Here is a 17108-nt window from a genome sequence, read left to right on the forward strand (position 1 = left end):
TAGGCAGCAAAAGATTGCTTCAAGAGAGAAAAAGAGACTCTGGAAAAAAAAAAAACCTGGAAATCCTTGAAATGAAAAATAAATGAAATAAAAAACTCAATAGAAAGCATAACAAACAGACTAGCTCACTTGGAAGAAAGAATGTCAGAAAGTGAAGACAAAGCATATAATCTGTAAAATATAGTTGATCACAAAGTGAAGATAGCTAGACACCATGAACAGAAAATCCAAGAATTATGGGACAGCATCAAAAGACCAAATATAAGAGTTATTGGGATAGAGAAAGACACAGAGTTTCAAATCAAAGCAATGCACAATCTCATAATACCAGAAAATTTCCCAAGCATGAAGAATGAATTGGAAAACCAAATACAAGAGGCTTATAGGACAAAATGTACAAAATTACAACAGATCTACAGCAAAACATATTATAGTGAAAATGCCTAGCATTCAGAATAAGGACAGAATCTTAAAAGCTGCAACAGAGCATAATCAGATCACATATAGGGGGAGACTACATTGAATCTCTGCAGATTTTTCAACCCAGGCCCTCAAAGCCGGCAGATCATAGAACAACATATACCAAGCTCTGAAAGAAAATGGATGACAACCAAGAATCTTATATCCAGTAAAACTAAGTTTTAAATTTGATGATGAAATAAAAACCTTCTATGATAAACAAAAGTCAAAATAATTTACAACTAGAAAGCCTGCACTACAGAACATCCTCAGCAAAATATTCAAGAATAGGAAATGAAATACAATGATGAAAATCAGGAGAGGGAGGGATTACACTAAAGGAAAATCTAATCAGAGGAGAAACCAAGTCATGTTAAATACCAAAAATAAACAAAAATGGTTGGGACTGCATATTATTTCTCAATAATAACCATGAATGTTAATAGCCTAAACTCACCAATCAAAAGACACAGACTAGAAAACTGGATATTTTTTAAAAACACTCAACAATATGCTGCCTCCAAGAGACCATCTCATAGAAAAAGACATTTACAGACTGAAGGTGAAGTGTTGGGAAAAATCATACCAATCACATGGACTGTGGAAGCAAGGAGGGATTTCCATCCTCATATCAAATAAAGTAGACTTCAAATTAAAGTCAATCAAAAAGGATAAAGAAGGACACTACATACTGCTAAAGGGAACCATATACCAACAAGACTTAGCAATTATAAATATATATGCCCCAAACAATGAGCAGCTATATTCATTAAACAAACTCTTCTCAAGTTCAAGAGTCAAATAGACCACAACACAATAATTTTGGGTGACTTTAACACACCTCTTTTATTACTAGATAAATCTTCCAAACAAATGGTGACCAAAGAAAAGATAGAAGTCAATAATATAATCAATAATTTAGACTTAACTGACACATAGAGAATATTTCATCCTTTAATGAGAGAATATACTCTCTTCTCGGCAACACAGCGATCCTTCTCTAAAATAGACCATATTCTATGTCACAAAGCAACTCTTAGCAAATACAAAAAAGTAGAGATACTGTCCTGCATTCTATCAGATCATAATGGAATGATATTAGAAATCAATCATAAAATAAGAAATAAAATCCACTCCAACACATGGAGACTAAATAATATGCTACTGAATGAACAATTGGTTACATAAGACATCAAGAAGGATATTTAAAAATTTTAGAGGTGAATGAGAATATAGATACAACATATCAAAATCTCTGGGACACTATGAAAGCAATTATAAGAGGAAATTTCACTGCATGGAGTTCATTCCTTAAAAGAAGAAAAAGTAAACAAATAAATGACTTAACACTACATCTCAAAGCCCTATGAAAAGAAGAACAAATCAACACTAAAAGAAGCAGAAGACAAGAAATAATTAAAAGCAGAGTGGAAATCAATGAAATTGAAACAAAATAAACAATTGAAAAAATTGACAGAACAAAAAGTTGCTTCTTTGAATTAATAAATAAAATTGACAGACCGTTAGCCATGCAAATGAAGAGAAGGAGAGAGAAAATTCAGATCACTGGCATACATGATGAAAAAGGAAATATCACAACAGACATTACAGAAATACAGAAGATAATTAGAAATTATTATGAAAACATGTACTTCAATAAAATGGAAGATATCAAAGGCATTGACAAATTTCTAGAGTCATATAATTTGCCCAATTTGAATCAGGTTAATATACACAATTTAAATAAATCGATTTAAAGTAATGAAATAGCAGATGCCATCAAAAGTCTACCAACCAAGAAAAGCCCAGGACTGGACACTTACACAGCTGAGTTCTACAAGACCTTTGAAGAAGAACTAATAGCAATACTCTCCAAATTATTTCAGGAAACAGAAAGAGAAGCAGCACTTCCAAACTCATTCTATGAGGCCAATATCACTCTGATGCCAAAACCAGGCATAGACACATCAAAAAAGAAAAAAAAAAAAAAAGGAAGAACACTTCAGACCAATATTTCTAATGAACTTAGATGCAAAAATTCTCAATAAAATTCTGGCAAATCAAATACAAAAACATTTCAAAAAGATTGTGCCTCATGGTCAGGTGGAATTCATCCCAGGGATGCAAGATTGGTTCAACATACAGAAATCAATAAATGTAATTCATCATATCAATAGACTCAAAGATAAAAATCATATATGTGATCATCTCAGTAGATGCAGAAAAAGCATTTGACAAAATACAGTACCCCTTTATGTTCAAAACACTATAAAAAGTAGGGATGACAGGAACATATCTCAACATCATAAAGACTATCTATGCTAAGCCCCAAGCCAACATCATTCTCAATGGAGAAAAATTGAAGGCATTCCCTCTAACCACTGGAACAAGACAGGGGTTCTCTCTTTCACCACTTCTATTTAACACAGTTCTTAAAAAACACTGGTCAGAGCAAATAGACCAATGAAAGAAATTAAAGGGATACACATAGGCAAAGAAGAACTCAAATTGGCATTATTTGCTGATGATATAATTCTATATCTGGAAGAACCTAAAAGTTACACCAGAAAACTCCTAGAACTAGTAAATGAATTTATCAAAGTAGCAGGATATAAAATTAACACCCATAAATCAAAGGCATTTCTGTATATCAGTGACAAATCCTCAGAAAGGGAAAGTAGGGAAAAAAGATTTTCAATAGACTATAAAAAGAAAATACTTGGGAATCAACCTAACAAAAGAGTTGAAAAAAATCTATATAATACAAATTACAGAACCTTAAATAAAGAAATTAAAGAAGACCTTTAAAGATGAAAAAGATCTACCTTACTTTTGGATAGGCAGAATTAATATTATCAAAATGACCATACTTCCAAAAGCACTATACATATTTAATGCAATTCTGATCAAAATTCCAATGACATTCCTCATAGAAATAGAAAAAGCAATTATAAACTTCATCTGGAAAAATAAGAGACCCAGAAGAGCTAAAGCAATTCTTATCAGGAAGAGTGAAGCACTGGATGGCGCCTGGCATTTTGCCAGAGGGAGTGGTTTGTGAAGTAACTCCACCGAGTCATTAAGTGTGGAGATTCCTTATTGGTTGACTGATGTATCTAGTTTATGCTAATTAAGATAAGCTGTGTGGAATGTATAAATACCACTCCTGTCCTACAATAAAGGGCTCCTACTCCTGCTGTATCAATGTACACAAGTTGTTCGTGTTGGTCCCCCCCCCCCCCCGGTTATTTTGCTGCAGCCAGCCTGACTGCGGCAGTTGTTGTTTATTTCTTTGTTTTGGTAAAAACATATACCTTCTTAAATTTTTTTCAGTGCCCAAATTATCAGTGCTAATAATGGCACCACGTTGCACAGCAGATCTCTAGACTTACTTAACTTCCATACTGAAATTTCTTTTTTTTTTTTTTAAAGAGAGAGTGGGAGAGAGAGAGAGTGGGGGAGGGAGAAAGAGAGAGAGAGAATTTTTTTATATTTATTTTTTAGTTCTCGGCGGACACAACATCTTTGATTTTGTATGTGGTGCAGAGGCTCGAACCCGGGCCGCACGCATGCCAGGCGAGCGCACTACCACTTGAGCCACATCCCCAGCCCCATTCTGAAATTTCATAGCCACAGAAAACTCTCCATTTACCTTTCCTTTGCTCCTGGCAACCACCCTTCTGAATCAATGTTTGTTTCAGTCTGACTATGTTAAATACTTCATGGAAGTGGAATCACGGAACATTTGCCCTTCTAAAACCCATTTCACTTTGATAATATCGTTCAGGATATTCATGATGTTGCATATTGCAGGGCTTCTTTCTTTTTATAGTTAAATAATATTCCATTGTGTGTCTGTATGTGTGTGCTCGTGTGCACCACATTTTCTTTTTATCCATTTTGACATCTGGGTTGTTTCCAAAGCTTTGCTATTTTTTTCTCTGCAATGAACACAGGAATGCAGATTTTTCTTTTGGATACTGTTATCTATTCTTTTGGAAGCATGACAAAAAGTGGGATTGCTAGATTATACAGCCAGTCTATTGCTAGTTTTCTGAGGAAACTTCATAATGTTTTCTACAGTAACTATACCAGGTTACTTTCCCACCAAAAGGTGCACAGATTTCAATTTCTCCACATCCTTCTCAAATCACATATTTGTTGCTGTTAATAGATAACATAAAAGATATAAAGTAACAACTTGATATGAGCTGTTAGAAAGCTGAATAGTCAATTTTTTTAACTGTAGACTCCAAACACCCAGGATTTCCAGTGTAACAAACATTGTAAGCCATGAGCATACCTCCTGGGGGATAGCAAGATCACCAGCAAAGAGAAGTTAAAAACAAACAAACAAACAAACAACTTGAATTTTCCTCCTTACTCAGTCTTGTCTTCATCCTGTACCTGGTTTCTGTTCACTGCAAAAGAAAAAATCACTGCTATTGTGTTCCTTACCTCAAAACTGTTGGATCCTAAGAAATTTATAATTTAATAATATTTTAGGTGAATCAATAGATTAGCAGACTAGAGAAAAGAGAAGGAATCCTGGCCAGGCCAAAAAAAAAAAAAAAAAAGTGGAATAACAGTTTTTCAGACTGTGTCTGTTCTGGGCCATAGAATTGTAATGACATTATTTTTCCCTTACAAAAGGTAGGTTTATTTATTTATATCTATGACAAGCATTTTCCTCTAGAAACACTACCACTGAATTTGCTTATGAAAAATACAGAAAACTGGATGGCTAAATAAAAATTCTAATATGGATATGAAGAGATGAGTAGAATTAATATTACAAAGATGAAAAGGCTTTATCACTAATTACATTTGTTTATATCACCGTGTGACAAAAATTTATATCACCCAGTGTCCGTGTGACAGAAATAGTTTTGGGATACAAATAGGAAAGTAAATTAAACAAAGAAGAAAACATAAAATACTACCTTGGTTACAATCAGGATTTCACAGCAGTTCTTCTCTTCCAGACATTGCAGTAAAAGCCTTTTAGCTATGAGTATTATCTGAAACATTCTCTACTTTGTTAAATATCGAAATATAAGTTACAATTATATAAAGGTACATTAAATCATTTCTTCAAAAATTAGTGAACATGTGTTATGTATTAGACACTGTTTTGTGGCCACAAAGGATATAACAGAAAAAGAACAAATTCCTCGTTTTTAGAGTACTTTTTCTGTCCACTCTAACAATCTAATAATCTTGAGATTTCACAGAAATGGAAATCCAGTCCACATAATGATTCCTATGTGACAAATCAACTACATTTGCAAATTCTGAGGGCAACAAAAGATCAAAGAAACAGTTGGATTGTTTTACAATAACATGATCCCTTAAGGAAATCTCCACTACTTGTAGACACAAAATTCAATAAGGATACTGGAATACTACAAATATTGATTATGAAGTAAAAGGAGAAGATAAACGTAGTCTAATTTGCTGATCTTCTATATGCACACCTTTTTGTTGTAGAATTTGAATATGTTTTTTCTTCAAATATCTTTTTTTTTTAAACAAGGATTAGGTAAATATCAAAGTTCAATGATGAGGAACCACACAGCAGTAACCATTTTCATCCTGCTGGGACTGATGGATGACCCAAAACTGCAAATTGTGCTTTTTATCTTCCTGCTGCTCACAACATGTTGAGTGTAACAGGGAACCTGACTATTATCACCCTCACACTGGTGGATCCCCATCTTAAGACATCTATGTACTTGTTCCTCAGAAACTTTTCCTTCTTAGAAGTTTCATTTACTACTGTCTGTATCCCTCGATTCCTGTACAGTTTATCAACTGGAGACAATACTGTTACCTACAATGCTTGTGCAAGTTAAGTATTTTTTTTTCCCTCTTTGGAGCATCAGAATTTTTTCTCCTGGCAGCCATGTCCTATGATCGCTATGTGGCCATCTGTAAACCCCTTCATTATATGACCATCATGAACAACAGAGTGTGCACCGCACCTTATTAGTCCTCTCCTGCTGGGTAGCTGGCTTGATGATTATTGTCCCACCCCTATATGTAGGTCTCCAGCTTGAATTCTGTGATTCTAATGCCATTGATCATTTTACCTGTGATGCAACTCACCTCCTAAAGATCGCATGCTCAGACACATGGATATTAGAACAGATGGTTATCATTGTGGCTGTATTTGCCCTCATTATTACCCTAGTCTGTGTGGTTCTGTCCTACACGTATATCATCAGGACCATTCTGAGATTCCCCTCTGTTCAGCAAAGGAAAAAGGCCTTTTCCACCTGCTCCTCCCACATGATTGTGGTTTCCATCACCTATGGCAGCTGCATCTTCATCTACATCAAGCCTTCAGCAAAGGAAGAGGTGGCCATAAATAAAGGAGTTTCAGTTCTCACCACTTCTGTAGCGCCCTTGCTGAACCCTTTCATTTACATCTTGAGAAACAAGCAAGTGAAACATGCTTTCAATGACTCCATAAAGAAGATTGTGTTTCTCTCAAAGAAGTAGAAGTTTTGATGAATCAAAGGAAAATAAAACATTCCGTGACTGTTTTATTGCTGCTTCTCACTTCATTGTTTTCTGTCTACATTTAGTCCAATTAGCCTTCTCAATGACATTTAACATTTCATCCTGATCTCCCTTTTATTAAACCTTTATTCCTTCAAATAAAATTCATGCATTGTGCTTTCCTTCAGTGAGAAACTAAAAAAAATATAATTTCCAATAAATTAAGTTTTTCTCCACTTCTGATTTAGGGAAATGGAGAAAATAATATTGCTCTTGGGAAAGAAATACAATAATATTTTAAATTGTGTAAATTATCTATGTGTTAAATTATATGACAATAGTGCTAGCTAGTTTTTTACTGTAACACAAATTATAAAATGAATAGAATAAATGCAACAATGAAAATTAAAAAAAAAAAGAAAGAATCCCAAAACTGCAGAGACATGCTAAAATATATTAAACCAAATAAGGAATTCCAAGCTTATTACAATTTTGTGAAAGGAAATATCAACAGGAGTTTATGATTCATCAGAATTGAGGATATCTTCACAATCTTTGGTAAGATTTAGTTGCTATTTTCTTATATAGCAGACCAACACCACGTAAAAGATATATACTTAATTTAAAGCAATATAAACATTAAATCCCTTATTATGCATTACTAATTCAGAATAGATGCGTGAACCCTTAATTGGAACACCAAATTCTAAGTTCCCACAAATAGGAAAACTAGTTAAATCACACAAAAATATATAATTTTTTAAAAGTTATCAATGATATATAATGAGCAAAATAGAAATAAATAAGTAAATAGAAATGGTAATATAGATTTAAATTAAGATCAAGGGAATAATGCTTACAATACTAAAAAATTAAAGTGGTTAGAATTTGAAGCTATCAATAGTGTGCTTGTCATTGAAAGAAAAAGGAAAGAAAACCCCAACTATATGCTGTGTACAAAAGGCACACTTCTGAGGCAAAGCCTTCCACAGGCTGAAAGTAAAAGGACGGAAAATTATATTCTGTGGAAATGGCACCTGAAAACAAGCAGGAGTAGCTTCTCTCATATTCAGCAAAGCAGACTTGTAGCCAAAATTAATCAGAAGAGACAAAGAAGTTCCCTTCACAATGTAAACAGAGCAATTCAAAAAGAAGATATCATAATATATCCCAGAAGTTTTCAAAAATAGTAACTAAAGAGACTCTGAATTCCACTGATATATGTGGTGATTTGTACTTTTTCATCTATAATTGTATGTTTTCTCTCATCTCTCATTTTATCTCATCTCTCCTTTTTTAGTTAGTTTGGCTAAGGGTCTATCAATATTGTTTATCTTTATAAAGAAACAAATATTTATTAAATCTTATTGTGCTTTTTAAATTTTCTATTTCATTAATTTTATCTCAGACCTTTTTTATTTCCTTACTTCATTAGTTTTATAATTCGTTTGTTTTTGTATTTCTAGGAGCTTGAGATACATCGTGAGATTGTTTATTTGGGATCTTTCTGAATTTTAGGTTTGTTTATGTGGTTGTTGTTTTTATTTTATATAGGCACTCAAAGTTATAAACTTTTCTCTTCAAATAACTTTGAAATGTCCCAGAGATTCCATTATGTTATATATCTGTTCACATTTGATTCTAAGAATTTATTGATTTATTTAGTGAAAGAACATTTGAATAGCAATCTGCATGGTACCTTTATCTTCTTGCTCCTTATTCATCCTGGAAACTTCTATTCATGATTCAATTCTCGGTGTAATGTATATGCATATGTGTTTGTCAATAGCAAGGAACAAGAGCAGGTTTTGCTTGTTTACCATCTGTGTTTCAAAACAGATTTTTGATATCCAGGTTGCTGGAATCATGGGAAATTATCTACCCATACAAGTACAGAACTTTGCTGCTAATTTTCTCTAGAGTTTGTTGAAATGATTCCAAACTCTCCAGGTAATTGCCTTGAAAACAATAACTTATGAAAAAAGAAAGTTGGGCCAGAGTTGTAAGTATGGTTACTAGAAATACTAGTTACTAGAAATAGTATGGTTACTAGAGTTTGAAGATCCATGTACAAATACAATTACATGTCAAATCTTGCTAGAGAGAATACATGCTGGTCTTTGGGGTATTGACATCTTTGCAATAAAATGTGTATTAACAAAAAGTCCATACTGGTGATACAAGTTAATTGAATTATTATGTTGTGATAAGATATTGCAATTAGCACCCCTCACTGTTCAGAGATCTCAGTTTGGGTATCCAGCTAACTCAGGTCTCCAGACTCCTTGCTTGCATAGGATGAGGTTTCAGTCTGCTTCCAAATTGACTTCATTCACAGTTACCTATCTCATTTAGTTTTTGTAGTCCCCCTCCTTTGGGAAGCCAGAATAGAAGAATTCTTTTTTTGTGTGCTGGGGATTAAACACAAGCACCCTAACAACTGAGCTATATCCCCAGCCCTAGAAGAAATCTTAAATATGAATTTTATACACTGGTTCTCAGAATTCCCCAGTAGGATTAATCTACCTGTACTCAAAGGGGTATTTCATTATAAACTCAGCTGCCTTGTCTTCCCTGTTTCACTGTCTTGAGATCATTATCTTTCTTGCATTGTGTGAGAGAAACCTGGAGATTCATTATGAGTTTGTAAGTTAGAATTCACAGTTTCATAGTTTGAAGTCTTTTGTTTTGTGACTCTATAGACCTGTAATTTGGAAGTTCAAGGCCTTGCCTAACCTTTACTTCTTTTTTCCTCCTTATTTCTTTGGTCCAAGTGGCTGTTTTCCTCCTGAATTCCTGGATTCTTCTTCAGAACACTGCTATTCCTGTAATGTGCTTCTGAGCCTAATAAGTTTTTAAAAATATTTTTTCTGATGTTTTTATGATTCATTCATCATTCAAAAGTATATTGCTCAATCTCTAGGTGTTTATGCAGTTCTGTAAGATTTTTTTCCTGTTCACTTATACTTTTGTAAGAGTAAAAGAAATTGAAGTTAAAGTGTAAAAGACTGGGCATTGTAAAGTTTCTAAGCTGCAAGACCTGAGTTAAAAAGTAAAGGACCAGGTATTGTTAAGTTCCTCTGCCACACCCGAAAACCTGAAATTCCTGTAGCTGTTAGGACAATACCCGAACTGCCCAGTAAATATTCCCACTGACCCTCTGGTTGTTTAATAATCTGGGACCCTGTGTAGCTTGTCACGTAGGCATACAGGGCCCGAACCAATCAGTTTGAATGTGTACCCCACTTAGGAGTGACCAATCACCCCGCCGCCCAACCTGTTCCCGCCAATGAGTGTACTAATCAAGTCTACGAATTGTTGTTTGGTTTTCCCGCGGTGTATGATGATTTGTTAAAGGAGACTGTGATGTATGCAAAGCCCCCGCCCTCCCCAAAGAGTGTACTTAAACACTGCTCAAGCCCTGCCTGGGGCTCTGGGCTGCTCTCCCTTCTTGAGTGAGCACGGAGCCCCAGCGCGCTGGATTGGATCCTCAATAAATCCCCTTCTGCAATTGCATGGTCTCTTCCTCTGACGTTTCGCCGGACCCTTACACTTTCAGACCACTATGATCTGATAAGCTTCAAGAGATTATATCTTCTTATGTTAAAATTTTTATTTATTTATTTACATTTTGTAAGACTTGTTTTGTGACCCAACTTATGGTCTATTTTGGAGAAAGTTTCATAAGTACCTAAGAAGTGTAAGCATCTGTTTTGGGATGAAGTATTCTATAAACATCTGTTAAGTTCATTGATTTGTTATAACCATCTTAGGCAGTAAGCATCTTTGCTAATTTTATGTCTGGATCACCTATTGGTGACTTCACTTAGTGAGAGAACAAGACAAATAACAGAGGTCAAAATAAGTAAACTTATTTAAATAAACTGCACAGATTTCTATTCTCCTATTGAGGAAGTCCAAATGGAGACTTTAAGCTGTCAACACCTCCTCATTTTCACTGAAGAGTGTTGGAACTTTCCTCCAAACCAGCTCAGCTCATCATATCTGCTCTTGTTTTCTGCTCAGATTATGATTTTGTTGAACACCACTACCTGTTTGTCTTAAACTCAGTGAAAGAATTTCTTTTGACTCCTTGAAGAGGAGCTTCTCTTTCTCCACTTAACCACTATGTGCCCAGGACTGCTGCAATCTGTTCATGTTATTAATTCTCTTTCTTTTCTAGAAACTGCTATTTCTGGTTTCTAGCTCTCTAAGTTGTCTGGCATCATTACCCCCATAGAGTTAATACATAAATATCTTAGAGCACTGTTGTTTTAATTCAGTTTCAAGGAGTTGTTATGTTCTTGGGGAGGTTCCTCTAATTCACCATTTCTTCATATTGTGCATGATTTTTAAAAAGAGTATATATATATATATATATTTTTAAGTTTCCCATATGCCATTCTAAGAAATCTTAATAATAATGCAAATTTTTGATTGTCTCAGATTTTTAAAGAGAGTGGCTTTTAAGCAAAACAAAACATATTTTAAAAATTACTCAAGAAGTCCAGTTTAATTCAAAATATTTTACATGGTATTATACAACCAAAGATACTCATATATTTTATTTTAATATGATTTTAAAGAAAATCAATTTTGAAATTTATATTTCTAACACCACAATACAGTTTTCTTAATGAAGAACACAAAATTAAATTCAGAAAGAAATAGTTCCAAATTTCTAGTCAGCTTAAGTACATAAATAATTATATATTAGCTACTAATTCTTAAACTAGATGGATCAAATTTATTTTTGACCAAAGGTTCATTATATTCTCTTGTTATTTCAATAAATTGTATTATTTTTCTAAAGCAGTAAGTATCTTTTTAAATCCTGTTCTGAAGGCTTGTTTCACTTGCTGATTCCTTAGAGTGTAAATGAATGGATTCAACATAGGGGCAACTGAAGTGTTAAGCACAGCTATCCATTTGCATAAAGTAACTCTTTCATTTGATGATGGCTTTATGTAGATGAATATGCAGCTGCAATAAGTGATGGAGACAACAATAATGTGAGAAGAGCAAGTGGAAAAGGCTTTTTTCTTTTGCTGAGCTGAAGGGAATTTGAGAATTGTCTTGATGATGTGAGCATAGGAAAGAATCACTAATAATAATGTGACAATGAGTGTTACCATAGCTATGAAAAAAGCTATCAGTTCTAGTAAATGTGTGTCTGAGCAAGAAAGCTGTAATACAGGAGAAATGTCACAAAGGAAATGATCAATAATATTTGAAGAACAGAAATCCAAGTCAAGACCCAAAATCGGAGGAGGAAAAACAACCAGGAATCCTGTTGCCCAAGAACCCAGGACAAGCTGAAGGCAAACTTTGTTGTTCATGATGGATGTATAATGCAAGGGTTTGCAGATGGCAACGTAGCGGTCATAGGACATGGTAGCCAGAAGAAAAAATTCTGTAGTCCCCAAGAATATGTAAAAAAACAACTGAGATATGCAATCATTATAAGAAATAGTCTTTTCTCTAGTTACAATGGTGATTAGGAATTTGGGGATGCATGTAGTTGTGAATGAAATTTCCAGGAAAGAGAAATTACGGAGGAAAAAGTACATTGGAGTCTTGAGATGGGAATCTAGCAGAGTGAGAACAGTGATGGTCAAGTTTCCCATTATACTCAACATGTAATTTAAAAGTAGAAATAAAAAAATCACAATCTGTAACTGTGAATTATCTGTCAATCCTAGGAGGATGAATTCTATCTGTCTTGAATGGTTCTTCATTTCTCTTTTGTGATTTTTAATCAATTTTAGAAATAAAAAAATATGACACCCAAAAAAATGAAAAGTTGTTCTCCATTTCTATACAGTGAATTGAAATGCATTCTGCTATCATGTATAACTAATTAGAACAAATTAAAAAAAGAATAGAAACTACCCGAATAGCTATATATCCAGAAGAAGATCCATGAAAGATCCATATTCCCACTGAAGGGCCAATATTCCATAGGTGTTAAAGGCATAATCTGAAACTAGAAAACACAAACTGTTCATTTGGATTTTAAAAACATTGTAGAAGTCAACTTTCTTTTGGAAATTGATCTGCAAAACACATAATATCTGATTTTTTTTTCACTCTTCCATTCAAGCTCAGTTAACTGTAACAAATTACAAATATATCCAGTTGATAAAATAATTTCATAAAAATATTTCTTCAAGAATCAAAAGCATTTAATTATTTTTTAATTTCATCTGAAAACAATGATTTCAGTATAGTGAATGAAGATCTACAGTTAAATTCTGAAACTTTAAATTTTATATTAAAGTGATATTTCTAAAATCTTTATTAGTACCTCTTGCAACTTCTCTATGACTGATGAAAACATGGAAATTTCCCAAGAAAAAAATGTATTATTTTATATTATAAGAAAATAAATATAAGTAGAATCTAAGAAAATTTAAAAAATATTAAGTATATATAATCCTAAAGGTGTGATAGGGGCTCTATGACTCTGAAATCTGCTGAGAAATATGAAGCCTATGGATAAAATAAAATGTCCCACTTTTATTATGAAATCAATTACATAACGAGCCCAGGTCCAATCCTCAGCAACACATAAAAATAATAAATAAAATAAAGGTATTGTATCCAACTACAACTAAAAAGTAAATATTAAAAAAAGTTAAAATGCAATGAAAGAAAAATACAAGGGAGAATTGTAAGAAATTCTATTTGCAGCACCTTTGTTTAGTGATACACTGTTAATAAGCTGATGTTACTAAATATAGCATTAGATTTTTTCAGTAGCATAATTGCTCTATCTACAAATTTTCTAACTCTAAGTGAAGGACTAATTATGATGATTTATTTTAGTATCCAAATTCAGATATAACATTGACACATTAAATAATTTTTTTGTTATTAAAATTTTACAAGCCTGATTTCAACTCCTACAAAATTCATAGTTATTCACTGGGATGCAACTGTGATTGATTTGATTTAAAATGAATATATTCTTTAGAAAAATACTAATAATGACACTTTATGTAGTAAGATCAATATCCTAGCATTTTAAAAGTTTGTTTGTATTATTTGAAAAAAAATCAATAGTAAAGTCAAATATCTGATAATCCTGGGGAAAGAATGAAAAAATACATCTTTTTGTAGCAAAAAGACAATTTTAGAAGTGAAAGTAGACAATAAATTTTTAAATTTAAAATAAAATTATAAGGACATCTCCTAGCCATCTTTATGAAAATGAAATTAGAAGTTGAAAGGTAGAGTAAAAAATTTCTGAGGAAATAGCCAAGTATAATTTGGCAAACTATGAAAATAACCAGGAAATAACTACAATGAAAACTAAAACTTTAAATAAAAATCTATTTTCTATCTTTGATAAATTCTAAACATTTTATTTGCCTATTAATCAATTATAGAATATATTCTAAGAAGAAATATTTTTCATTTTATTGAAATATTTCTAATAAATACAGAAAAAAATAATGGGTGCTAGCAATGTCCAAATAACTAAGAATTAGAAAAGGGACACAAAAATCTTCTTTTGCATGGATGCAATGCAAAACTACTAGATAAAACTATCAAATGAAGAATAAATAAAATGTAGTATGTTCATTTTCAATGGAACATTTTGCTGTAAATAAAATGTTGAAAATATAGTTATATATAAAATATTTATAAGCTTTAGAATTATAATATTAAGTTCAAAAAAGAGATAACATACATTTGATGCTTTATATACAATACTATTCCATACACAATACAATATGATCGATTGATACATAGATACAGAGATATGTAAAGGTAGACTCAGAGAGAGAGAATGTACTCACAAGTTTGCATCTGTGTGTCAAAATACATTAAGGTTGTTGCAAAAAAATTTCTCTGTTCTCCCCAATGATTTTTGCCAGCAGGAATGCCTAAATACTCTTAATAGCTGTATGTACCAGGAAAAAAAATTATTAAATCATAGTTGAAAATATTTTTGGTTCAATAATATATGAGAAGCTGTAATGCTGCCAGTACTGCCAGCACTATGAAAAATATGTTATTTCATACTAGGTAGTTTATTTTCAGCTTAAATGATATAATGATAATTCAAAAGTTAGTAATTACTAATCTTCATTTTACTGTATACATTAGTATAAAGGTCTAAAGAAATAAATTAGAGAATGTCCTTTTGAATTTTATCTTGTAAAATAGATTCTTTTATTAAAACAATATTAAGCTTTTAAAGCACAGCCAGACCGAGAAAAAAGGCATTAAGAATTGATTAACTAAGTCTTAGAAGTATTTTTTAACAAAACTCAAAATTCTACAGCAAAACTGATGCTCACCACTACAATTCAGTGCTATTCTGAAATCTATAACTAATTAAAATTTTAAAGAGAATTATATACTATATAATTCAAATAAATACTTGATTGGGACATATAATATATTTACTCTTTATGAAACATTTATAAAATATCTAATCTGATTTGGTTCTTATAATATGCACAATAAAAAAACAAATTATTACAACAATAAAACAGTTCAGGTAATATGATCATATTTTTTAAATCCTAAAAGGGAAAACCTATCTTAGAATAAACAATATAAAACTTCTCTTTCTCAAAAAATTATCAAACTCTCATAATATGTATAAACTCAATGTTGTGGTATGGTTTTAAAGTGGAAAAATATCATGATAAATCCTGCACATACATTAATCATAATGTAATAATAATAATAATAATAATTAGAATGGAGACCAGAGAGAGGAAGTTACTAGGGAAGATAATAAGGAATAAGATTGATCAAATATGCTATGTGCATGTATGAATAGAACATAATAAATCCCACTATTTTGTATAATTATTATTAACCAATAAAAATGGAAAAAAAAGTAAAACATAGAACACAACATATTTGAAAATAAGCAATTATTTGAATAAATTTACTCATGTGGATACTAACACATTTTGAAGTGGATATATATTCTTATAAAAGTATTCCAGTATATTTTTGATACAAAATTACAAAGTTTTTATAAGAATCCTGTGTTTTATAAAAACCTACATATAGTATTCATACCTATAATTATGAAAAGTTATACAAAAGTAATAGCACTTTAAAAATAAATTATTTTGTAGGGAGGTATTATATTACAATGCACTTATATTTTTTAAAACATGCAGTTATTAGTAACTCTTCTATCAAAGGGAATGATAAAATACAATGTAAACGTTTTCAAGCTTACTTATTTAATAATAGCAAGAAGCAACTATAAGTAAATTCAGAAACTAACTGTATAAAGTCATGTTTTCAATTTTTAAAAAAAGGTACACTTCATTTTCCTCTTTACCTGAGCAAATTTTTGCAGTTGATTTGTAAAATGATATTTACAAATGAGCTTAGAACATCAACACTGAAATAGGAAAAAAAAACATTTTATAATATAAAGTGTTTTCTTTTAAATCAAAATATTCAAAGTAAATTTCTTCCCATCAAATTTTGTAAATCAGTATCTTTGCCTATTCTGAAGACTTTTTTAAAAAAATTATTGCTGAATATAGAATATATTCCTTCTACACGATTTAGTTTATTGTTTATATGAATTCAAGAAGCCAACTTTACATCATTTACCATTTTCATTTTTTTAGTAACTTTTTTTTCAGTTTGTTTTACTCTGATTTTTCTCTCTTGTATTAATTTTCCAATTTACAAGCTTGTGATGGAAATGGTGGATCATAGAGAGAGACACACACTAATCTTTGACTTTCTTCTTTGATTTCATTTCATTTGGTATTTTTAACTTTGCTACTGTGCCTGTGTTCTAAGATCTGCTTTTTCTGAAAAACATATTGAGCGTTTCTGAAGGTTAAATGGGAGTATCAGAGTAATTTCAAAACCAGGAAAAACAAATTTTTCAACAAGAGAAAATTATTCAATTAGCATTTAGTAATTAACTTTCAAAAGAGTTATTTTTTCCTATTTTAAAAAATGTATTAAAATTAAACATGTGAAGTCATACTTTAGGAAAAAATATCTTTCAACTTTGTTATGTTTAGTTGACTTCTAAAATTTCTTAGATTTTCTTTATCTAGACAGTAAATAAATAATTACCATTTCCTTCATAGTTCTCCAGTGCAATGTTTGGTTTGAACCACCAAAGCATTAGAAATGCAGGG

The 17108-nt window shown here is 31.8% G+C and overlaps 1 protein-coding gene and 1 pseudogene across 1 annotated transcript; one reads left to right on the forward strand and one right to left on the reverse strand.

Annotated features, from left to right (window-relative positions):
- Window positions 1–6021: 6021 nt before the first annotated feature.
- On the forward strand, window positions 6022–6963 carry LOC143396964 (olfactory receptor 6C2-like; annotated as a pseudogene).
- A 4799-nt stretch (window positions 6964–11762) lies between these two features.
- LOC143396965 (olfactory receptor 6C70-like) lies at window positions 11763–12704 on the reverse strand. Its single transcript, XM_076852968.1, has one exon. The coding sequence runs from the start codon at window positions 12699–12701 to the stop codon at window positions 11763–11765; it is 939 nt and encodes a 312-aa protein (XP_076709083.1). The 5' UTR covers window positions 12702–12704.
- Window positions 12705–17108: the final 4404 nt, after the last annotated feature.

This window comes from Callospermophilus lateralis, chromosome 4 (assembly GCF_048772815.1).
Source record: "Callospermophilus lateralis isolate mCalLat2 chromosome 4, mCalLat2.hap1, whole genome shotgun sequence".
Taxonomy (NCBI): domain Eukaryota; kingdom Metazoa; phylum Chordata; class Mammalia; order Rodentia; family Sciuridae; genus Callospermophilus; species Callospermophilus lateralis.

Excerpts from the sequence above, each read along its gene's own strand:
- LOC143396965 (XM_076852968.1), bottom strand. The coding sequence starts at position 12,701 with ATGAAGAACCATTCAAGACAGATAGAATTCATCCTCCTAGGATTGACA.